This window comes from Trypanosoma brucei, chromosome 11 (assembly GCF_000210295.1).
Source record: "Trypanosoma brucei gambiense DAL972 chromosome 11, complete sequence".
NCBI classification, from domain to species: Eukaryota; Euglenozoa; class Kinetoplastea; order Trypanosomatida; family Trypanosomatidae; genus Trypanosoma; species Trypanosoma brucei.
This window is the reverse complement of record NC_026744.1, coordinates 4,094,440-4,117,373: the sequence shown is the minus strand read 5'-3', so window position 1 is coordinate 4,117,373 and position 22,934 is coordinate 4,094,440. Positions and strand designations below refer to the sequence as shown.

Sequence of the window (22,934 nt, the reverse complement as noted above, 5' to 3'; positions counted from 1 at the left end):
TGACTAATCGTTTGGTGTCAAGTTTTGTCATATCTTGCGTTGGGAGAGAGCAGGGAGGCTTGTTTATACTGAGCGAGATCGAGCTGTTTGGCAGACTTTCGCGCACTACTCCTAGCAGGAGAGCCCCCGCCTTTTAATTTTTTACCGTATCTTGCTGGGAGTGCTCATGTCATTCCAAGGTTTCAATCCACTCCCTTCACTCTCGCCTTCAAGTGAATCACACTTATCTCTTTTTTTCCTACATCCGAAAATCATATATGGTGTTACACTGCAATGTAAGCTATTAGCTTGATAAGGGAGAAAAAAGGGTTTCAGTGGAGAAAAAAAAAGTTTTTTCCTTCCGATGAGTGAGGTAGCCGATTTCAGTGACTCTGCGGATGAGTGGGAGGCAACGCCGAAGGTCCCAGTGGACGACGCTGAGGAAGCTGCAAACGGGAAGCCAAAGCCGAAGAGACCGCAGATTGATCAGCTCACAGGCGAAGAGCGCGAATTGGCCGGTGAATTACTGAAACTTGTCTTCCACCTACCAGATGGCTCCGTACAGCACCGGGAACATTTTATGGGACAGACGGTGTCGTACCTGAAGGCACAATTGGAGGATGTGGATGGTTTGCCGTATGAGCGCACAACTCTCTTTTTTGAAGATCGCCAATTACTTGACCCTCTCTCGCTGAATGACTTGCCATTTTCTGTGGATGGGGAGAATCATATCACCGTACGCCTTTCCAACTGAGAATAATCCACTTTACTGCGCTCGTTCTTGCCTTGATGCAAAATGAAGATACTGACGAGAGAACTCCCACTTACCAACACGTGAAGAATGTCGTCTTCGGTGGTGATAAAGAGGGAGGAGGGGATGTTTGGGCATATGATTGCGTTTAGTCCAGCCGCACACTGGGGTTTGGAAGGAGGTTATGAGCAAAAAAAAAGAAGGGCGTGGGGAAAAAATCTCCGATGAAGTGGTATCACGCAACTCGAGTCGTCGAACCTCGGGGGATGTGATGTCATGTTCAGTGGGAACAAAACAGACACCAAATGAAGATGGCGTGTAGGAAGACGCGCGAGCACCTTTTCCTTTTTTTTTTTTACTTCGTTTTGTCTACATTAAATTGTTTTTGCACCGGTTGGCTTCGTCTAGCGAGGGGTGTTGAATTGATCCAGATGCATGTGGAGAGACTTTGCTTTTATGATATGCTCTGTGAGAGAAATAAAAGTAAAAATGAAACAACTGTAGCGAATGCGAGGAGGGATTGACGATCTCGCCAATGCGCGATGTTATTGTTGTGTTGTGCAACTGACTGCTCGCATATATCAGTGGTGGGCGCATCGCCAGCAAATCAGAAAGTGCGTGGTGCACGGGAAAAGGTTTTATTGTTACCATTATTGTTATTAATATTATTAGTTTTCTTCCACACTTTCCGTCACTGTTCGCCCTCCTCCTAGCGGTTCACTCCCCCTCCTCCACATGTATTTGTTTTCTTTCCAGCCAACCATACGCGAATCTTTGTGATGCAAGAATGCATCGTTGCCTCAACTTCAGCTCTTCACCAGCTTTTTTCTCTTTCCTTGTGACATCTCACTTTTCCCCCATCATATATTTGGTGCATTTGTATACACCCGAAGTATGTGTGAATATATATATTTTTTGGTGTCTGCTGTGTTTCGCCTAAAGAATCAGCAGTAGTTTTGTTCAGCCAAATGCTCAGGATCAAAATCGCCGGATTTGCTGCTGGAGTGGTGACAAGCTTTTCCTTGTATCATCACTTTGTATTTATTAGGGTCCTTGACGCACACACAGCGCAAAGCAAACGGTTGACAGGCATTGGAGAGGAGCTTATGCAAGTGTCGCATGACGTCACGACAAAGGTATCCGACCCGCAAAAGTTTTCAACATAATACCCCTACGAATAAGCACAGGAGGAGATATATCATATATACATATATATATATATGCCTGGGCATAAGCGTCAATCTTCACGCTCCTTTGTAGTACTTGTACGCGCCTCGTTGAGTATAGAAGGTGCGCGGGTTGTGCCCTCAAGAACTACCACTGGCGCTGGTGCACTTGTACGTTGGCCCAGTTGTGGCACCATTCACTTGCACCCAGTGGTTTTCTTTAGTGTTTTTCTTTATTGTTTTTCAATGACGAATCTAGTTCCTAAAGCACATCCCTTCCCCTTTCTTTTTGCAAGTGGTCTCCTTTATCCCCAGCAGCGTCTGATTTTTATGGTGTATATACCCGCTGTTAGTATCCTGGGCATTTGGTGTTCTCAGCCTCTTGCCGCTTTTGCCTGTATCCCGTAATCTTTCCGTCCTCTTTTTGTAATTTGGTACTATCTTCCTCACCCAGCGCACTCCAGGAGGCGATACTGAGACCCCACACACCCCAACAAGTTACAAGGGTTCAACGCACGCTATACGTAAAGAAATATATATATTTCTGTACTTTGTACTACGGTGTTAGGTACCAAGGTCTGTGCAGTGGGGCCTGACGACGATGATTCATGCGGTTGTTATGGCGCTTTTTCACAATAAGATCTCCAGAGTAACACTAGGAAGTACGCCACAGGGTGCCGTGTCGTTACCTGTGGCGCAGTGGCTGAAACCTATGCTTGAGTCAAACACTTCACTCACTACAGTTACTCTTCACACACAATACATCCCACCGGAATCACTTAAGGTCGTATTACTCGGTGCGTCACGCTGTCGAGGCCTTCAGTATCTTCGGTTGGTTGGTGGCATCAGTGTCTTACAGTCTAAGGTGTTGATGTCGGCCCTGGCTCACTTCACACTTTCCTACAGACCCTCCAGGCCATCTACTGACGTGCGATGCAGAGTTCCCAACGGTGAAGAGTACTCGCATGCCCAACGCGTGGCTCAGCCGTCACCATCGGGGGCACCGGAGAGGGAAAATGGGCGTTTTGCACTCAAAGCCTGTGAGGCACAACGGGCCAACGACATGGACATGTGCTGTAACCCTATATACCAGAGACTGTGCTCTCCAGCTCTCCTGAACGCAAGGGCCGCAGGGCCACCGTCACCGTGCATCCGACAACATAACGGCGTACATGTAGTATTGGACGTGCAGCACATGGATGATGTTGTTGCTGCTTTCCTTGTAAGAGGGCTGGAACGAGCGGAACGTGTTATCGGTCTCGATGTTCATGTCAGTTCTGTTTCGCAGACTGCTAGCCGTGCTGCTGCACGCCTCCTGTCGCGCACAGAGTCCATCATCAAGCTGAACGCGGAGCGTCTGGGTCACCTACTTGCTCGATGTCCATCACCTGTACCACAGAAAAAGTCGTCGCGACGCCATGCAGAGAATGCGGTAAGGTTAGGCACCTCGCCACACTCTCCGCTTTGTCGGCCGAACGCCGGGGCTGACGGTGGTCCCCCGCGTCCCCCCACTGCCGACCCTCAAAGTCTGCCAACTCGGCGATATTCCCCGCCACGGCTCCTCCCCGAGCATCCTTGTGAGCCACACTCTCCCCCACCCCGGCCACTGGGGGCGGGTGCTCCTCACCGGCTCTTCAGCACCCCAAGCGTTACGTTTACTGCCGATGGTGACTGCGCCGAGGAGGAGTCCGATGACAACACACTGACTGGCGGGGAAGGAAGAGGTGAAGGGGATAAGGAAGAATGTGAGGAAATACGAGAAGCGAATAAGGAATGTGAGTCTGCCCCACCCAACAACCGTGCTTCCCCCAATACGGATATTGTGGCTTGCCCTTTTCAGAAACTTGAACAGAAGAAGGTTGAGGTGTGGGGGTCGAGGTCGACCGTTCCGGGTTCGCCGAGTCCATGTTACAAACCCCATGCACCGTTACATCAACCGCCTTCTCACCAGGGGCAGTTGGTGCAGCATATGCGTCACATGCGTAATTACGTGAAGGACATTAACTCAGTTGTAGTGCGCTATCAGGTGGGCAGTCGGGAGACCGTTCAAAGAATGGTAACAGCAATGCAGCAACTCGAAGAGCAGTTAACACAGAGTGTCACTGAAAAGTTGACGGATATGTTGGTGACCATTTCGGAGGTTGAAAGGCCGGAGACCTAGAATAGTAGTACCCCAACCTTGGCACTATAATTCACACCGGATCCTTCTACGGGTTGTGGTTGTTCTTCTTGTCTCTTGTGGATAGAGGCACTGCCGCACAGAGAGGCCTTTACTTTTTTGTAGTTTAACTGCTATTACGGTCGTTGGGCCTATAAATTTGATTTCATTTTTGGTTTGTTATTATTTCCTTTCCTTTTTTAGCTATTTTTGCTCATTTTTATTTTCTGAACTTGAAATAACTTTCTGTGTGGGTGACCCCTTCCCAAATCCATACACATTGCTTTAGGTATTTCATATTTTCACCTGGAATGAAGGCTGCTTCGTCTTATGTCCTTTGGTGGCTCATTATTCGTGCTCCGTCTCAATATATCATATTGTTATTGCTTACCCTGATCTTTCACCTTCCTTTCGCAGTTTTGCTCCTTTTGCTTCCCCTCGCTTTTGAGCTGAGGTCGTTCATTATCAATTTCAAGTGAAGGAGCTGGTACGCCAACCCGCTGTTGAGTGAAAGTGCCAACGTCAAATGCCACCATCACCAGCAGTGGTCGGCCGAAGTCTTGTGAATTCCTTCAAACAGTTCGTCTCAAAAGATTTACACACTCGGCATGTGGACGCAACATACCGCCTTGTGCTGGACTGCGTTGCCGCTGTCGACCCACTGATGCGGCTTTATACATTCGGTTCCACTGTTGTGTACGGTGTGCACGAGAAGGGAAGCGATGTGGACTTTGTTGTGCTCAATAAAACGGATGTGGAGGATGGGAAAGGTGGGGATGCAGCCACCCAGGTAGCTAAGGGGTTGCAGGCTGACATCCTGGCTAAATTAGCGCGTGTGATAAGGCAGAAGCATCTGTCGTGGAATGTGGAAGAGGTCCGGCGAACGCGTGTGCCTGTTGTGCGTGTTAAGGGTGGTGGTGCTGTGGATTTCGACATCACTGCGTACAGGCGCAATGGAGTACGAAATAGCGCCTTACTTCGCGCTTATTTTGAGCAAAATCCACCGTGTCGCTGGTTGAGCATGAGCATCAAGCGGTGGAGTAAGCAAACGGGACTTAACGCATCTGTCATTGGTGGAAGCATAACTTCCTATGGTTTCAACTTAATGGTAGTTTACTATCTACTGCAGCGGAATCACCTCCAGTTTGTGCCTCCTTCCACTATCGATGTTTCCCGCGTTGAACCTTTGCCACCCCATCTCCCGCTGGAAGAACCGGCAGACGAGGGATTAGAGCTGGGAACACAGGTGCTAGATTTTCTGCATTTTTTCCTTCATGAGTTTGATTCGGACAAACAAGTAATCTCATTGAACCGGCCAGGAATCACAACTAAGGAAGAATTGGATTGGACAAAGAGCGCGGAAGACTTTGCCCGTATGAACGGCGAAAAGGTCCACTATCAGTGGTGCATCGAGGACCCCTACGAACTAAATCTGAATGTTGGTAGAAACGTGACACCCCTAAAGCGCGACTTTCTTCGTAGGCATTTGGAGAAGGCACGTGACACGGCGCTACTCACTATTGTCTAGGTTGGGGGGGAGAGGGGAACGTTCCTTACCACGGTGAAGAAAAGGGGAAGGGAGGTATCTCATTTATTCACATTAATCTACTGTATTTTATGCAGAAGGGAAACAAGAATCTTGTGGCTGCATTTAGTCAAATTTCCTTGACTTGGTGCCCTTTCACAACCTCACTAATCAAAACCCTGCTTTCTGGCTTCTACATGTCTGCAATTCCTAGCGTTTACCCGCTTGTGCGCGATACCCCTGTTTTTTTTCTTCTGTTTCCCGACACCTTCTATATCCGATTATATATTGCCTCATCTCGCTTTAGAGAGTTTGAAAGCGCGGCCCCGGCGACGGAAGGAAGTGCTGGCAGAGGAAGCCTATCGAGTTTTTTCTTCAAGTCGAAGCCGTTTTGGAAACAAAAGGACCGCTGTGATCAGGAGCAAAGGGAGAACAGTTCATTAGCACATCGCATTTCATAGGGCGAAGTTTGACTAACGTGGAGTGACATAAGTTTGCACTGCCACAGTAGAAGTGTTAGCGCATCAGTTTGGTTATTCGAAGGTAAAAAATAAATAAAATCTGAGAACACATCGGAAGGGAGTGGTGTTGTGAACGGCAAGTGGCAAATATAGCCCCACGACGTGCGGCAACAGTTGCGTATCGGGGAGTAACTAGCGGATTTTCGCATGCGCAAGCAATTATTTTTCACCCTTGCACGTCCTTGTGTGGCGGTTGGGCGTCGCTTCATATCTGGTGACAACAAATCCATCGATAGCAGCGCCTTCATCAGCGATGATGACGCGCTTCGGGGGGAGCTTGCTTCAGCGCTTGATACGGAGGGGCACGCACTACCCTTCGACGTACACCTGCAGCAGCCCCATTCGTCGGGTGACGGGACGGCAGGTGACACGAGCACCATTCAACTGGAGAAATTATCGCATCCACCAGCACGCTTTGATCTCCTCACCAATTCATTTGTGTACAAGTGGCAGACGAAGGCAGCACTCGCTCGTAAAGTGTCAGGACCGATGAGGGAGTGGGCTGCCGAGCTGAAGTATCGCACTGGGGTACATATTGAATTGGAACCCACATACCCAGAGAGGCTTTCTGAGAATGCTGTAAAAGGCAGTGGAAGCGACGACGGAGATGGCACACAGTGGGGGGCATACGAGACGGCGGATGATGTGGATATTACGGTTTACCTTTTTGGCTCGGAGCGTGGCATTTTCAACTGTCACAAGCTCATGGAGGCGGCTATACAGCAAGACCCTGTATACGTACGGCTGGGCATCTTTAGGCGGCTGGCGAACTCAAGTGAGGTCGAGTGGCTAATGTTACGCAGGATAAACCGTGAACTACGGCCTCCCGACATTCCTCCTATTTCCCTAAAACTCCCAGGAAAGTGGACGTTGCTCTACGAGCGCTACAAAGAGGCGGCTATACGTACACTGTGGGAAGAAACGGGCATTACCGTAGATGCTTCAAATGTATACCCCACCGGCCATCTGTATCAGACTGTTCCACAATACTACTGGCGCGTTCCTGTACGCTATTTTGTAGCGGAAGTCCCCTCGGACATTCGCGTCGAGGGGCCACAGGTGGTCCCGTTGCAGTACATGAGAAACTGGGATGCACGGCTCCTTCGGCAGTCGCCGGACCCTATTGATCGTGCATGGGCGCAGTTAGCGGATCCTGCTACTGGATGTGCATGGATGAAGGCTTCCATGATTGACCAACTGCAGAAACCGCTGCGCGGAGACAACTATATGGCGATACGGTACACGCCTCCACCCTATTCTAATTTGCAAGAAGTGGTGGGTCTTGGCGACGGGAGTATTACTCCTTCGACAGGTAACGGGGAAGATGCATCGTGATTAAAACGGTTGTTGGGCGGTGAATGTTGTGAATGGGTGGCTACTTGCTCTCTACATCCTCTCTGAGTTAATAAACCGGCGGGGGGGGGGGGAAGAGAGGTTGGACGGGGGGAAAGGGCGCAGGAGCGGAGGGTTCTGTTCCTGGAAGCACGATGCAAACCGGCGGAGCAGACGGCAAAAGATTCACTGGCAGTGACTATTTGGGGGGGGGGGGGGGTACCAGCAGTGGTCGTAAAAAGAAAATACCTGAGCGAATCAACACTTCAGGGCCCCCTTTTCCATCTAACGCTGATTTACTCTTTTTCCTTTACGTGAGGTGAGCTGTAAGCTATTCTACTGTGTATCCGTCCCACCACCTATTTTGTCTCCACATACTATCGGCGCCCCACTCGCTTGTGCAAACAGGTTTGGTAAAAGTCCACCACAACTCGTCTGCACAGCTGACCTCACAGCCTGGGGTAGTGAGGACCTTCCGTTGGCGATACTGCTGGGGACAACATCATTTCACCAGTATCAAAAGGAAATTTTCGGAAAGGGCCCGAGCAGGAGTTGTATTGGGTGACTAAGAAGAGACAAAGGTAGGCAACCAGAAAATGCACTCGAGAAGGAAAGGGAACCGAAGAAGTAACACCAACGGACTGCGGAAGAGCGAAACATTTGAGGACTTTTACGGCAGTCATTACGGGGAACGCTGGGCAGCGCTCCGCAAGGCACTGTGCGCACCGGCTTGCGACAGGTCTGTTCTCTGGAACAAATTTGTTAAGCTCCCCTTTGAAAGTGCTATGGGGGACGTGAAGCGCGTTGACGACGCCTTGCTTCTTCAGTTGTTTAGCCCACTGGGAAGTGGTGAGATGCCCCCACCGGCCATTGATGAATTCAATGTAAAGGCGCACTATCCCTTAGATTACACAACTGCACTGGCTGTAGAGCTACTAGGCGTACAACAATTTGACCTTGTTCTTGATCTCTGTGCGGGAGTGGGCGGTAAATCCATAGCAATTTCCCAGTTCCTATCTAATAGTGCTTCATTAACCGCCAATGAGCAGCGCGGTGACCGCTGTGCTCGTTTGCGCCGCAACATCAAGGAGTACGTGCCTAGTAATTACGTCCCCGTAACTGTTACACAGCGCAAACCAGAAACTTGGCACGACCCATCGACTTACCACCGCGTTCTCGTTGACGCCCCATGCACGGGAGAACGACAACTGCTCCAGCACAGTGGCAAGCATGCAGTTAGTCCACTGCACTGGTCCCTACAAGCTTGTGTGGAGCTAAGCCACACTCAGCGGGGGTTACTTCTTCGATCTATCGAGACATGTCGACCTGGGGGGCGTATTGTGTACACTACGTGTTCCATTTCACCGCTAGAAAACGATGAAGTTGTCCGTGAGGCATTAAAACGAACGCGCTGTCAGGTGGAGCTAATGCATCCCCCAGTGCCCATTGGCGAGAAGACAGAGTTTGGACACATTGTACTACCTGACCGAGATAATGGTCGGGGGCCGGCGTATTACTGTGTCATCCACAAGATATCTGATAAACGAGAGGAGAGTGAGGATGAGGATGAGGATGAGGATGGAAATGACGATGATAGCACGAGTTCATAAAAGGCAGGGCAGTGTGTGCGAAGCACCTACCTGCGTGAAGAATCTGCTCAGCAGTGATGCAAACTTGGAGAAAAGCTTAAGGCGGTTAAAACTAAGCGACCCCTGTGTGTGTTGAGAAGAAGAGGGAGAAGAAGGGCAGGGCGGGTCAAAAAACAACAACGCAACTGCTGCACAGGATGGCGCCCAAAACGTTATTTTAACCTAACCCTTACATAGGGTGTCCTCAACTGCTTGAGTGTCAAATGAAACTCTCAAATGTTTTTGTGTATGGTTTGTTGCTGCTTGACATATTGATTGTCTTCGTGCCCTTCGTCAGTGGATGTTTGTCTGTAATTGAGTGTCACGCTGATAGGCATCATAGGTCTTCGTAGTTATTCGTTGCTTGTATAAAGACTTTTTTTGATGGCAGCAGCTGCATAAACCAAATCCTATATGAAGCACTGTTCTGCGTGCGCGGGGGGAGCTACGCTGTTACGAGCTACTAGAATGACAGGAGCCACTTTCATCCAAGCCCGGTGTGCACATTTAGTTCGCGGCACCAACCGGAGTCTGGGACAGCATCAAGGGACTAATATTCCTCACTACCGTCTACCACTCAGGAGGGCTTTGCGTCTTATAGATTCGACGGGGAGACACAACGCCTCCATGGTGGAGACCGAGGATTGTGTCAGTGAGGAACAACTCCAACATCATTCACACGATGGCGAGGGCGTATCCCAGCGTCAAGAGGATGCAGCCAGGTATGCTGCGTATCACTGCCATCATATGCTTACATCCTTCCGCGTTGAGCGGCAGCGTTGGGGGGAGAACACCGGTACGCTATCGGTGGAAGATTTAAGTCGCATAGTGGAGTACATATTTTATGCATCCGTGCTTTTGCATCTCACTGCATTATATCAAACTGCGGACAAGTATTGTGAAGACCTCATAGGTGCTGTTATTTCCTGCAGCATATTTGTATCGAAAAATGTGGAAGAAATACTGAAAAGTTTATCCACAGCCTCCGCATCCGGTACCCTGATGGCAGCAAACAAAAGGTTGGCATATCAAGGAAGTGACATGTGGAATTCGCTTCACTGGGCAGCGGTGCATTACAGCCAAGGTGTGTGTTACTGGGGACTTCTTGATCACACTGAACCCCTGTTTGACATGCGGCGGTTGCACGCTCCGTTTCGCGGCCTATTTTCCACCTATGTTAAGCTTGTGTGCAAGATCCTCGCGCATGCCGGGATGCCTCGAGAAGACAAACAGTTGTTATCGTACGTCAAGTCACCCGAGGGGTGTAACCGGTGGTTTGGGGAGGAGGTCAATGGCGGACTGGCCGTCTCAACATTGTGCTTCCCCGGAAGTGCGGCTGGTACAGCGTGTTCTGGTGTGCACGATAACCACTGTTTCCCTCAGCAGCGTCGGTTACAGCTTTTGCCTCTGATCTGGGTCGCTTTGCTCAGCTGCCACTGTGCTGTGAGCAATGAAGAAAACCGTTTCCGCTCTGCACGCCATGCGTTTTTGCATGCATTACCGCTGTTTAGTAAGGAGGCCAAGGCGGAAAATGTCGTAATGCTGCTTGCGCGGCTATTATACATCCGGCCAAGCACTGTATTGAAGGCCAATTCAGTTGACGTAGGCATGCTACTTGCACGGGCCGAACAATGTAATGTGTTCCCTCCTTCCTCCTCGGTTCCGTCGGTCACGTACGCGGCGTTCCTACGCCTCTGGATGTGTGCCGACGTGGCTCAAGAGAAGGAGCCTGAAGTTAGGGGTGTCCACAAAGCATACGCTGCCTTTCGTGCTATTCCGCTGTGCGCGCTGCAGCTAGATGGTGAGCCGCACAGCCCTGCGAGTGGGGGGGATGCGTTTGTGCGTCACCTTCTCCTTCGAGCGCTACTGCAGTGGTCATTTCGGCTTACCGCGTTCGTATCGTTTCGGGGTGAAGTTGAAGAGATCCTGAAATCAACCCAGCACGTTGTGCAACTGCTAGACCATGCTAGGAGGCGCCCTGGATGGGGCGGACGAAAAGAAACAATTGTTGTGGACCTTTGTGAGGCTGTCCTGCGAGCATTTGCCGTTCGTGTCTCAGTCATATGCGGGATGGATGCTCCTTTGAAAAAGGAAGATTACGCCCTAATCGCTGAATTTGACGATGTTGTGAGAATGATGATACGAAGCGGCGAAGACAGATCATCTTTGTGCACCTTACCGACTGTGTATGAATGCATGCGGCCTCGACGGGGTAGCCGTTCATACGCAAGGGAAGTCGAAGAGGACAGTTTCCCTAGTTCATTAACTCCGCGCAACTCTCCAGTATAAACAACTTCGAAAGAAGCGAAACATTCAGAGTTTCACGCCTGTACCTATGGCATATGAGGCTTGTGAGTTGAAAGTGTGCTAGCCCTCGCACAAATGTCTTTGTTAACGAACATCTTTGTATGCCCCACTATTGTGGACGCATCTCATTTCGATCTACCCTTTCTGCCATTTTTGACTCGTGCTCTTGCTTTTATTGACCAACTGGTACTCTGTTTCTTTAATTTCCATGCTCTTTTCCCACCGTCTTATTGTGCCCTACAGAAACCGTTGGATCAACATCGGACCGTCTACTGCACAGTCTTCAGGTAAGGCGTGGTGCGGTCGGTGATCTAGGCAAGAAATCCCCCCCTTTTTTTCGCTTGTAACCATTGTCTCTTCACTTACAGAAGTTGTGGGTGCTGCAAGTGGAAAGCGGCAGCAAGTCCCAGCATCATGAAGCAGCAAACGCCGGCGGGAGCCACTCGCAGAGGAGCCTCCCCGCACGGTAGGAATAGAAATTATGAGAAATCGCTAAGTGCAGCCAACGGACCCGAAGAAGACCTACCCCAATTGCAGGAGAAACTGCACGAAGCGGCTGAGTATGTCTTCCAGCAACGGTTTTATATTCATAGACTGGATAGTACTATTAGTTTGTCAGAGGACGCCGAACACGCGTTGCCGAAAAGTGAGACATGTGAGACCACACGCACCGCAATTCAGCAGCTTTTTGATCTTGAAGATACGTTGTCGAGACGGGCGGACCATTACATCCGTGTAGCGAATGTCACGGCTTTGCGCTTCCTCAACGAGAAGCGCTACACCCATGCACTGCAAATGCTTCTCAATGTGGAGTCAATGACACGAAAAGGCGCAGGAAAGGACTTTCCATTCTTTTCTGGTAACGATTCGTTGTCTTCTCCCTTATCCAACGATAGCGAGGCCTCACCAGGGTCTCCTTTAGGTACTCAAGCGGGTGGGTCATGTGGTCTCAAGTGCGTGGGTGGAGTACGGGTGGTTTGTGTTCCATATTTTACTAAGCGGCACGAGAGAGCGCGCGAGCGTGCCGTAGCTATTATAGAGAATAACATTGGGTTGTACCACTTTAAGATAGCCGAATATGATCTGGCTGCACGCCGCATGGGTCGAGCCCTGGAGTTGGAAGAATCACTGAATGTGGAGACGATTGGGGTAACGTACTTTAACTTGGCACAGATACAGTATGAGCTTGGTCTTGTCGACGAGGCGTTATCCCTAATTTCAATAGCAGAGGAAATCATTGAGAAACGAGTGTGTCAACATGACATGCAGCGTTCGCGGCTCAATCGATTATCGCAGTTCAGCTCAGTGGAGCCTGGTGGCGCCAATGCAGCGGCGGGGGATAGAACAATTAACACGTACATCAAATGGCGAGAAGAGGTTTGTCTTCTCGCCCGCGTGTTGGATATCCACGGTGCCTGGCTTAGTGGCAAAAACGCATTCAAGGCAGCTGTTAACCGCTTTCAGCAGTGTGAACGCTGGCTGTCGTCAGTGGTGAAACTTAGCAAAGGGGAGAACGTATGGTTAAGCGAAGTGCGTCAGCGCATACAGCAGTGTAAACGACTTCACAAGCGTAGCGGTTACGATCCGAGGGTACAAGCAGCAATGGGGTCGAAGAAACACCCTTCATCTGTGCCCCCCCAAAGTGTCATCGTCACAACAACCCTGCCACGCAGAGTCGAGGTCGCAATGGCTGGAAACCCCGAGCCGTTGATAGAAGAGGAACAACATCCAAGACCGAAGAGGGGATTGGGGCCGTCTGGGCCTAGCGGCTGGGGGCCGGCCGGTTCGACACCCATAGATCCTCGTCGAGGAGGTAACAGCTTGTCAAGGATACCAAATAACTGGCAAAGCTACAGTTCACCGCTAGCGCCCGCTGCTCAACCTCAGTGGAACAACTCCACTTACGTATTTCATCCTAAAGAGGAGGACGACACACCAACTGCAACCCCGTTCATAGTACGTGACTTCTCAGCTTACACAGACCCCGCTGCGAAGGGCAACCGGGGAGCGCGTTCTCGACAGTCGGCAGGAAGCACACCAATGAATGGACGGGATATGCCAAGAAAGTTGTTTTCGTCTCACCGAGCTGGATTGGCAGAACCATGGAACAGGAGAACGTCACGCGTAGGCAATGGTCAAGGGGCGGTGGGACAACGGCTATCAAATGGAGTTGCTCAGGGAGCAAAATCCCTTTATGGGGTGTGTTCAGAGCCCAGGCGACCCTTTGGGTGTGGAGAATTCGTGCCGTCGGTCACGTGGTGCGTCCGAATTCTGCAAGCTTTTAGTCGAGCAAAGGCGTCGGAGTTCGTTAGGTACTGGAAAGGATGTCCCTGTAAACCGAATTTTTCTCACTTGCTGGGTTGTACCGGGCCTCCGGTAGTGTCATGCGGAGGGAATTTACCAATAGATTGTCCTCATAGATGTGTTCCTGGAGTTGGAGAGACCGCATTTGCGACGGGCGGGTTGAAAATAAGGGATGAATCAAAGAACGGTAATGGCACACTGCAGCGCCATCCATATGATGTTCTGTTGGCGTTTGTTTCGGCTCGTCGTTCAACCCGTTACGTGCACGAGACGCTGCTCCATCAAAAATACGAGAGCATTTCGAGGGAAGTGAAACCGCAGCACTCTGACCCCTTTTCCTGTTGCCGATGTGTCTGTTATAAGCCATCGTCAGGTGACCCTCAGGGCTACCCCGAACATCGGTACCCTGGAGGGTCAAACTGTTTCTCTGTTTTTGGTAGTGGAAGGCGTTGTTCAGGGACCGTAGCCCAGCCTTGTTGTGCTGCATGCCCCTGTGCGGCTAACGTCATCGGGGTATCGGAAAGGATGTGGATGCAGCACCCCAACCTTCACTCCCAGTGTGGAAACTGTGCTCATTACAATTCCCCTTCGGTGAGTGCTAATAAGGGGGTCAACCACCCGGTGATGACTGTTACGTATGTTTCCGGGCCAGAACGTCACACCAGCTTCAACGGTGAGGGAAACGATAATTTGGCGGATAGGACTGGAGGCGAGGGTGGTTTATGTTGTCCTTCGTTGTCATCGAAACCCGTGGGGACTTGTGTGAATTCTGCAGTTGAAAACACGGAGCTCCCCACACCTCCTGAAGATGAACTACTCGCGCCGTCGCCGAAATGGTCTCGAGGTGCTCTGGCTTCTTTAACTCGCAGCATGCGGGCAGAGGGTGACTCTAGATCCTCTTCATCGTTTCGTGCCATGAAGCTTCTGACAGCATTTGACTGCAAGTCGCGAAAGTTTCCCACACACGCGACGGCCTCGCTGATGCGGCACCGCGCATTGCGCGAAGAAGCAGCTCTAATTGTCCAGGCGGCGTGGAGGGAGTGGAAGGAACGGCGGCGGGAGGAGGCAGTTCGTAAGCTTGCTAACAGGAAAATAGATGGATAGAAACCTCTGGAAGTGCTGTTGGTCGAATAATATTTTTCGACTTGTATTGAAAAGCGTCTGTAGCGTAGTGGTGTGGGAGTTGTTGTTGTTTTCTTTAAAGAGTGAAGTTTACAACGTTAAGTATTTTACACTTTTTGTGATATAATTTTTCGTTTTTTTCTTTTTTAATAAACATACACATATGTATACATATACATATGTGTGTATACGTGTTCTCTGCTACATGGATTGCGCCCAATGCAAACTGTGCGTTTTTCACCCCCCCCCCCTCTCTCTCTCTTTCTCAGCGCACACGCCATGAGATGCATCTGCTGACCCTTCACGTCATTGTTAATACGTTTTTTTTTTGTCGAACGGAAAGACGGGAGATGGTGAACCGCGGTGTTAATGTGACGTGTCACACAGAGTTCACATGCGCACTTTACCCTCATACAATCAATCTCAGACAAATTTATACCCTCCGTCTCTTTTTCCTCATCTCTGTCATTAGTTCGTTTCTTAGCGTAAGTGAAGCTGTAGCAGTTGCGGGCGAAGCGCGTATATTCGCCTACCAGGCGGGACTGTTGCCATGAGGTTGCGTTACGTGTCGTGTTTGTCTAAAGATTCGCACCACCTTTGCTCGTTTCTTATCTGTTGCACAGTTGGCCTTGGGTAGTGCTTCACGTTGGAAATGTTTTTTTTTCTTGTCATTTGTCGTTATTGTCGTGAGTTCGTCGCAGGTGTCAAGAAATAAGGAAAGAAAGAGACAAAGTGGTATGCGTGGATGTAGTTGGTTAATATCTATGCGAGGGTAATCCCGACTTGAGCGCTACTGGTGGAGCATGTGTACCTTTTTCTCTGCATTCGTGCAATGAACTATTAAATACGTGGGGGAAACTGGGGTGGTGGACTGCACCTCATTAGTGCATTTTATTTTCTCCCGGCGACCGCGTGAAGTGGGAGGTGATTAAAGCAATATACCATGGGTTAGAGAGACACGATCACATGCATACCTTCCCTCCGACGTTTGTTTACCCCACCACTCCGTTGGTCTGCGGTTGAAAAGGTGACTGCTGGCTTTTTGCATCTATCCATATTTCGCTTGTTATGCCGAAACCGGAGACAAAAAATTTTCTCAACCACACATCGCGCAAAAGATGTTAGGCTTGAAGTATTTTTCTCAAGTCTGTGACTGCTATTCTAAGTCATAGTGTACATTTAAATATATAACCAACTGATTGCATGCCCAGCTATGGTTGTGGAGCCTCCTGCTTCCATCCCGCCGGTAGCAGTCATCGTTAGTACCGATGTAGATGCACCCGCTAGTCTTCCCGCGCTTCAGCACAACAAACTCATCATTGATATGGTGCGTCATTACGGCTGCACCCCTTTCCCCCGGAAGGAAGTAGGCGGTGAAGCTGCCTTTTGTAATGACATTTTTGAATGGGTCGATCGCAATCTACCAAGTGTTGATGTGGAAGATATGACTGTGTTCCACGACGAGTCATACGTGCGCTATTTGAGTTTACGCGAGGTGGCTTCAGGGGATGATGAGCACGTTCTCTCATTTTCAGGATGCAGCAATGTAAGGGGCACGCCATCAAAAAGATTCGCTTCTAGACGTTGCTCAGCCCCCCTGCCACCGTTCGTGCTTTTCCCACAAAATGGGGACAAAAGGTTTAACCTCGTGGGTGACAGCGCGCCTTTCTCTGGTATGTGGCGATTCACTCAGGCCGTTGTATCAGGTACACTTGCGGCCACTCGCTTGCTCGCGCAGCCATCCCGATTCGCCGCTATTCATTGGATGGGTGGGAAACATAATGCAAAGCGCGCTTCAGCTGGGGGTTCGTGCTTGGTCAATGACGTTGTTCTCGCCGTATTAGAGTTACGCAAACTTCTACCAGCGAATAGAAATGTGGTTCTTGCGGTTGATCTTGACGCTCATCATGGTGATGGGGCGCAGGAGGCTTTTCTGTCGGATCCTCGAGTAGTTACCCTATCTCTTCATGCGTACGGTATAGGAATCTTCCCCGGAACCGGTTCGTTGGAAGAAATAGGGAGTGGTTTGGGACGCGGCTACACCATGAACATTCCACTGCCTGTGGGGGCAACTGACGCTCTTGTTGTGCCGATGGCCCAGCGTGGCATCTATTCTGCGTTCAGGAGGGCCGGGGTCGAGTTGGGAGCAGTAGTCGTCGTTTGTGGGTCGAATTCCTTATCTGGAGATCCCTATGGCCTTTTGAATTTAACCATAGGAGGATACCAACGGATTCTTCGTACGCTCCTTACCGAGTCTGCAAGTCATTCTGCGAAAGTGCTCATGCTAGGTGGTAGTTGCAACGTGGATGTGGTCGCGGCCCGTCTGGCCGGGGTACTGACACGCGACGTATTTAGCTGTGCAACCGCTCTACGTAACGGTGAAACCAGCTACTTCTCGTGGTCTCCCGACCTGTCGACAGACAAGGGTGTTGAAGTTCCCGAGGACTGTGAATATTTTACCATGTACGGACCTTCCTTTTTGATGCATAGCCTCCCGCTCGCTGTAGTTGACGAAGTCCACCACTTTCCACCTGATTCTGTCCTTTTTTCCCGAATGCGCCAAATTGCAGCGAAGGGGGAACGGAACAGTCAGATGAGGGACAGGGCGGCCCGTAAGACTGTCATTGAGGATGATGAAGAGGAAGAATCAGAAAGTGAGGAAGAGGACACTGATGAGGAAGAGGAGACTGAGAGTGAAGGAGATGAGAATACCAGCTCCCAAGAGGGTACTGACGAGGAAGTTGTAATCGATGAGGATGAGGAAACTAACGGTGAAGGGGATGAAGACACTAGTTCCCAAGAAGGCAATGACGAGGAAGAGGACACTGATGAGACCGTCCTTACTGATCACGTTAGAGAAGGGTTTCCTTGTCTAAAAGAGCGCATCTGTGGGAGTCTAAGTGAGGGACAGTGACTAAATGTTTTCTTTGTTTTAATGATATATCAGGTGAGTCGTTTGCACTTTACTACTGTGTGCCAGAAAGTGGCAGGTGATGGAAGTGGTGGTGTAACTCTCTGGTGCTTTGTGAGAGTAATTTTTTGGTGGGCGTGGAACATCTTTTTGTGGTTGGCAACGTACTACCGTGAAATACTGTTAACTCTCAGTGTTTCGATACCACTGCTCGTTTACATGGATTTTCTTTTAAACAGGGGGCATTTTAGAACAACAGCAAAAATTTACGCAAACGCACCGTTTATTACACCGCGGAAATATGGGTGACCGTGTGGGCGTTTCGTTCGATCTTGTTGGCACTTTATTGGCCGTTCGGCGGTCGGCCGGCTACCAGTATGGCTGTGACCTTCTTCGATTTCTTGCGCGCAAGGGATTGCAATTTCCAGCTATGGATGAAAGAGACCTTGAGGCAAGCTTCAAACGCAGCATGAAGTCAGAAATATCGAAGTCTCGCAAAGTCTGGATGGAAAACGGACTGGGCGATGGAGAAGAAATGCCCTTGGGTGGCGTAGCACCTGAAGAAGTATTAAGTTTTTGGTACCGTGTTGTGGATGGAACATTTGACCGGGAGGGAAATTTTTGTCATCAAGACGAGGCAATGATGTCTGCAGTTGAGGAGGTACGGCAGGGGGAGGACTGGCGCGAGTTTATCGAAAATACATTGCGTCGGTTTTCCACAGCGGAACCCTACTGCTGGCTTCCTGAAGCCCTTCCAACACTCCGAGCCCTCAAACAATGGCGGGAAAACGATGTTCCCCCTGGAGTTTACTGTGACCCTCCAACACTTGTTTCAAATACTGACTCACGGCTGGTCGCAGTAATTGGTGAAATGCTGAAGGACCAAGGGGAAACCGACTTACTTGGAGAGCTATTCTTCGCTGACGCCGTTGGTGCTGCCAAGCCATCACCCCAGGGAATTATAGCCTCCTGCAAGAAGTGTGGTGTAACATCGATGCGCCACTGGATTCATATTGGTGATGAAGATGAGGATAGAGTTGCAGCTGCGCGTGCAGGGTGCAATTTTTTGTTATGTTCACCAACGAAGGGCCCTGTGTGGAGTGAGCTTCTTGCAAAACTTCAGGAGATCTGTGACTCCGCACAGTCAGCTGGGCAGAGGCCTTAGTATCGTTTACATATTGGGGGGGGAGCGGAAAGTGAGTTATCTGTATGGACCCACCCACGTCTATTAGTTTTCCCACAAAAGCGGTAGGAAAAGTGTATACCAATCACTTTATCCTTCAAAACAGTGACAGTCGCTTCATAGTGTACGCGCGAGTGATTTTTATTTGTTCATCGAACTGCTGTTTTCTTTTTTCTCTCCTTTTTACTGTGTTATTGACGGTCCCTAATGTTCCCCTGGTGGATTATTCCTTTATTTTCTACTTTCAGCATGGCTCACTCTTTCCCTTCTACTCACCGATATAAGGTAGATGATACGGAAGACCTTGGATGTGGTGCCTGTTGTGTTACCGAGGCACCGAATCGAGGAGGATGCGCGCCTGGCAGCGGAAAAGCGTCAACGAGCAGCTGACGCTTTGACAGAACAGCATCATGTTGTGAGGTACATTATTGACAGCGGCGAGCACTCGGGGGATGAGGAGGAGGAGGAGGAGTCGAAAAAAAAGGATTCGGGGTTTCGCCTCTTTTCAGTGACTTCTTTGCCCGGTTCGGATGTGCATTCCCTTAAGACGCTTCATATTCTAGAAGCACCGAGAAGTGCATGGGGTCGTGCAACCCGTTCCGTATATCGTGGTGCACTTCGCTTACCGCACTTATCCGGTGATGATGATGAGGAGGAGGAAGAGGAGCTGCGTTTTAGTTCGTTGCCGCTCCCGGGGTATGAAAAGAAGAGCTGTTTTCTGCTAACACTCCCCGCAATCGTGGATGGTGATGTTGGTGTTGCTGACTTGAAGCCTCTCAACACACCAATTCACGCACTCCGTTGCGAGCGCGCGGACACAGTAAAGGACGGAGAAGGCATTTCAAGCTCGTGGTACTCGGGTGTAGATACGCGCAAAGTTCAGTTCAAGCGGAGCTATATTGATGATGATTATCAAGATGAAGGTGAAGATGGAGGAGGATATTCTTCGAACGATGAAAAGCCCAGAAAACGCCAGGATACGAAAAATTTGTGGGACAAAGGTAGTGAAGGTCCCCTTGGTAAGAGGAGCAAATTCGAAAGTAACGGCGCTGTTAACAGAAACGACAACGAAAGTGAAGTGGAAATGAAGAATAGCACTGGAGGCAAGACTAAGATGTCTGCGTCCAAAACCCAGGAGAGCAACAACAAAGGAGTTGCAACGAGTGAACCCCCTGTATCAGTTCTTTCCACCTCAGCGCTCAGTGAAACCGACGAAAAGAGTAAATCAGTGGGTGGACCTGACCTTTCAGGAGTGAATAGGGAAGATTTAAAGAGTCTTACTGACACTTTCCTGAAGCAGTGGAGAAACGATGGAAGGTCTGCTGTACCATTTAGCGAGGTAGCGAGGTCAGTATTGAAGTTGCACTCCCTGTACACTGAAATGAAGGCAAAACATCTCTCACCCCAAACCAGGCAAGAGGCTGTTGAGTGGTTCCGCGTATCTCAGGCTTCAGTGCGGGATAACGTTGTTTCCTTAGGCTACACAATGGACAACGCGGGTAACGTGTACCTATCACGGAGGTCTAATGCTTAAGTGAATGAATATTGTGTGCTGTCCGATACTGGTAGGGTTTTGGCTGATCGGCGTCTGTTGTTACCCGTATGGTTGCCTTATTGACATCAGGGTTGTGCGTTTACTTTCTCCTTGTTGTAGTTTGGTTGATGCTTCTTGTGCTGTGCATGGTAATTGATTGTCAGGAAACTATAACGGTTGTGTGATGGTTGCAATCGAACATGGAGGGAACGGGAGCACAACGGCGAAAATTTCCCTTTCTCTCCATTCTAACTTTCATCTACATTGTTACCAAGAAGATTTCTCTTCTTTGTCACAGAAACCAGAACACTGTAGGAAGGAAAAGACGGAGTGGGACTAGCCCCTGACGGGCCCGTCACGCATGAGCAGCGAAGGCGGTAAAGGGTCCCATGGTGCTTGCTTGAGTTCCATCTTGTCTTCGCTCTCCTCCTCCTCTGCGGACTCTCACTCGGTGTGTGGAGAGAAGTCTCGGTCACGTGCCTCGAAGTTGTTCGCTTTCTTTCTGTCTCGTTTGGCACGTGGTGATGACATGCCTTCACTTGTCAGGTATATCTACGCCCAGCTGCATCAAATGCATCAACAGAAGCAGGACCACATCCAGAAACTCCCCATGAGTTATCAACCAAAAAAACTCTTTCCACAAGGATGCGAAAAGGAGGACAACGTGGGATTTGAGGTGTCGACCGAAGTGGTTGCAGAGAAGTCTGCCATTACCACAACCGACTGCACTTGTCTGCCCTTGCGGCGACTTGCAAAAACAGCCCTTTTATTCTCTGTAGAAAGTGACGAAGCGGGGGCTGAGGTAACGCGCTTGATTTACCACCCGGAAATGGCGCCAATTGTACGGCATATCCATCAGAATAATGTGGATGATTTCGTACGGCTGCCGGAGAAAGTTGAGTTTATGCTTAGCGACAGTGTTGCGGTGAGTTGCGCAAGGAAATTGTCGCGAGAGGGTCGGTGGGAAGAGGCGATTCGGATGTTGTCTGACGTTACGGTAAGCCCTAAAGTGTTGGGGGCTGCGATGGAGCTGTTCAGTAGCGCGGGTCGCTGGGAGATGGTACTGCGGTGCTTTGGTGAAATTTCCCCTGTTGCGTGGACAGAGGTAGAGGTAGCAGCTGCCCTTCGCAGCATCTACCGTGCTTCACAAGGGCGCCTTACTCAGGGTACAACAGAAGAGCGAAAGCAGAAAAGGGGGGCAGAGGACTCAATCTTGGGCTCCTCAGCTCCGTCGTGGTGGAGTCTTGCAATCCGTGTGCTGGGCCTCGCGCACACAGCGGACGTGCATATAACCACACCGTCTCCAATTAACGATGCTCTAGCGGTTCTTGCCATGTGTAGAGAAAACTGGCAGATGGCATGCCGGGTAGTTGAATGCTTCATGGTGGGTGGAAGAAACCCTGAGGGTGGAAGCAAAGATAAGGGAGATGGATTTGGTTCCGTCTCTCCCAACAAGGTTGTTTCCCCGAATATGGTTTCTGTTTACCATATGTGTCGGATACTGCGACAACAGTGGTATCTGGCTCTTCACTACGCGTCACTAATGGTTCAACAAGGTGACCTGCTGCTTGCTGACGACCGCGAGGCAACGCAAAAGTTGTTGCAGGCATGCATCCGTGGTAATCGTTGGGTAGAGGCTTTGCGCACATTGCAGCAGTACCTAGTGTATAGTAAGCCTGAGGACCTTGTCGTTCCACAAGACCATATTGCTGTTGACATCTTCCTCGATCTGTTTCGTATGTTGAATAAGTGTCAGAAGGGGTCTTTGGCGTCAAGGCTTCTTTACCAGAAGCAGTTGTCCAAACACTTCGGTGCGGACGCCACAGGAAGAGCCTTCAATGTCATGCTAAGAAGCACCAACACCGCCGGAGAGTCACTTTCGTGGACGCGTGTAATGAAAGCCAAGGGGATTAAGGTGGAGAACGAGTCATACGAACACTTACTGTTACAATCTTCCAGAGAGGGAGAGTGGAGACAGGCCCTTTGGTTCTTGGATAAACTTTTGGATGATCCGGTTCGCAGATATTTTTACTTGCCATCGGCTAAAGTGCACGACGCAGTTCAGTATGCGTTGGAACGGGCCCCACCACCTGGCGCATCTTGGGAGGTGTCTGTGCGACTTTTTTCACGTATGTGTGATTTGCACGTCCCAATATCAGAGGTTGCCTTTCAATCTGCGGTGAAGAAGTGCTTTTCACACGGGATGGCTGAGCGGGCACAAGCTATATTTACTTACATGATCCACTATGGGGTGCGAAGGTGAGTGGTTTCGTGGAACGGCCGCCACTGACATTCTCGCACAAGGGTTCCTGGCTATTTTCTAACATTCTGTGGAAGCAAGAGTAAAAATTGTACATTTTGGACCATAGGAAAAGGACATTCACGTACCATTAAACCCGAAATATTTTTTCCGATTTTCGTTGTTGTCCCACGTCTCTCACTGACACGGTTTTCTCTAACGAGATATTTGGTCCGATTCTCCTAAAGGTTAGATTAGGTTCGTTAGGGCCCGC

The 22,934-nt window shown here is 49.8% G+C and overlaps 13 protein-coding genes across 13 annotated transcripts; all 13 read left to right on the top strand.

The window, feature by feature from the left end:
- Positions 1 to 343: 343 nt before the first annotated feature.
- Positions 344 to 733, top strand: TbgDal_XI17590 (hypothetical protein, conserved; the record flags this gene model as incomplete). Its single annotated transcript, XM_011782601.1, has 1 exon — positions 344 to 733. The coding sequence occupies one exon, from the start codon at positions 344 to 346 to the stop codon at positions 731 to 733; it is 390 nt and encodes a 129-aa protein (XP_011780903.1).
- A 1,217-nt stretch (positions 734 to 1,950) lies between these two features.
- Positions 1,951 to 2,304, top strand: TbgDal_XI17580 (T. brucei spp.-specific protein; the record flags this gene model as incomplete). The annotated part of the gene is made up of 1 exon (XM_011782600.1): positions 1,951 to 2,304. One exon carries the CDS (start codon positions 1,951 to 1,953, stop codon positions 2,302 to 2,304), a length of 354 nt encoding a protein of 117 aa, XP_011780902.1.
- A 193-nt stretch (positions 2,305 to 2,497) lies between these two features.
- On the top strand, positions 2,498 to 4,057 carry TbgDal_XI17570 (hypothetical protein, conserved; the record flags this gene model as incomplete). Its single annotated transcript, XM_011782599.1, has 1 exon — positions 2,498 to 4,057. The coding sequence occupies one exon, from the start codon at positions 2,498 to 2,500 to the stop codon at positions 4,055 to 4,057; it is 1,560 nt and encodes a 519-aa protein (XP_011780901.1).
- A 523-nt stretch (positions 4,058 to 4,580) lies between these two features.
- Positions 4,581 to 5,582, top strand: TbgDal_XI17560 (poly(A) polymerase, putative; the record flags this gene model as incomplete). The annotated part of the gene is made up of 1 exon (XM_011782598.1): positions 4,581 to 5,582. One exon carries the CDS (start codon positions 4,581 to 4,583, stop codon positions 5,580 to 5,582), a length of 1,002 nt encoding a protein of 333 aa, XP_011780900.1.
- Positions 5,583 to 6,247: 665 nt separating this feature from the next.
- TbgDal_XI17550 (NUDIX hydrolase, conserved, putative) lies at positions 6,248 to 7,435 on the top strand (the record flags this gene model as incomplete). Its single annotated transcript, XM_011782597.1, has 1 exon — positions 6,248 to 7,435. One exon carries the CDS (start codon positions 6,248 to 6,250, stop codon positions 7,433 to 7,435), a length of 1,188 nt encoding a protein of 395 aa, XP_011780899.1.
- Positions 7,436 to 8,028: 593 nt separating this feature from the next.
- TbgDal_XI17540 (hypothetical protein, conserved) lies at positions 8,029 to 9,042 on the top strand (the record flags this gene model as incomplete). The annotated part of the gene is made up of 1 exon (XM_011782596.1): positions 8,029 to 9,042. The coding sequence occupies one exon, from the start codon at positions 8,029 to 8,031 to the stop codon at positions 9,040 to 9,042; it is 1,014 nt and encodes a 337-aa protein (XP_011780898.1).
- A 432-nt stretch (positions 9,043 to 9,474) lies between these two features.
- On the top strand, positions 9,475 to 11,349 carry TbgDal_XI17530 (hypothetical protein, conserved; the record flags this gene model as incomplete). The annotated part of the gene is made up of 1 exon (XM_011782595.1): positions 9,475 to 11,349. One exon carries the CDS (start codon positions 9,475 to 9,477, stop codon positions 11,347 to 11,349), a length of 1,875 nt encoding a protein of 624 aa, XP_011780897.1.
- A 432-nt stretch (positions 11,350 to 11,781) lies between these two features.
- On the top strand, positions 11,782 to 14,775 carry TbgDal_XI17520 (hypothetical protein, conserved; the record flags this gene model as incomplete). Its single annotated transcript, XM_011782594.1, has 1 exon — positions 11,782 to 14,775. The coding sequence occupies one exon, from the start codon at positions 11,782 to 11,784 to the stop codon at positions 14,773 to 14,775; it is 2,994 nt and encodes a 997-aa protein (XP_011780896.1).
- Positions 14,776 to 14,972: 197 nt separating this feature from the next.
- TbgDal_XI17510 (hypothetical protein, unlikely) lies at positions 14,973 to 15,347 on the top strand (the record flags this gene model as incomplete). Its single annotated transcript, XM_011782593.1, has 1 exon — positions 14,973 to 15,347. The coding sequence occupies one exon, from the start codon at positions 14,973 to 14,975 to the stop codon at positions 15,345 to 15,347; it is 375 nt and encodes a 124-aa protein (XP_011780895.1).
- A 659-nt stretch (positions 15,348 to 16,006) lies between these two features.
- On the top strand, positions 16,007 to 17,707 carry TbgDal_XI17500 (histone deacetylase 2; the record flags this gene model as incomplete). Its single annotated transcript, XM_011782592.1, has 1 exon — positions 16,007 to 17,707. The coding sequence occupies one exon, from the start codon at positions 16,007 to 16,009 to the stop codon at positions 17,705 to 17,707; it is 1,701 nt and encodes a 566-aa protein (XP_011780894.1).
- Positions 17,708 to 18,005: 298 nt separating this feature from the next.
- TbgDal_XI17490 (hypothetical protein, conserved) lies at positions 18,006 to 18,869 on the top strand (the record flags this gene model as incomplete). Its single annotated transcript, XM_011782591.1, has 1 exon — positions 18,006 to 18,869. The coding sequence occupies one exon, from the start codon at positions 18,006 to 18,008 to the stop codon at positions 18,867 to 18,869; it is 864 nt and encodes a 287-aa protein (XP_011780893.1).
- A 307-nt stretch (positions 18,870 to 19,176) lies between these two features.
- On the top strand, positions 19,177 to 20,421 carry TbgDal_XI17480 (hypothetical protein, conserved; the record flags this gene model as incomplete). Its single annotated transcript, XM_011782590.1, has 1 exon — positions 19,177 to 20,421. The coding sequence occupies one exon, from the start codon at positions 19,177 to 19,179 to the stop codon at positions 20,419 to 20,421; it is 1,245 nt and encodes a 414-aa protein (XP_011780892.1).
- A 361-nt stretch (positions 20,422 to 20,782) lies between these two features.
- On the top strand, positions 20,783 to 22,684 carry TbgDal_XI17470 (the record flags this gene model as incomplete). Its single annotated transcript, XM_011782589.1, has 1 exon — positions 20,783 to 22,684. One exon carries the CDS (start codon positions 20,783 to 20,785, stop codon positions 22,682 to 22,684), a length of 1,902 nt encoding a protein of 633 aa, XP_011780891.1.
- Between the last annotated feature and the right edge of the window lie 250 nt (positions 22,685 to 22,934).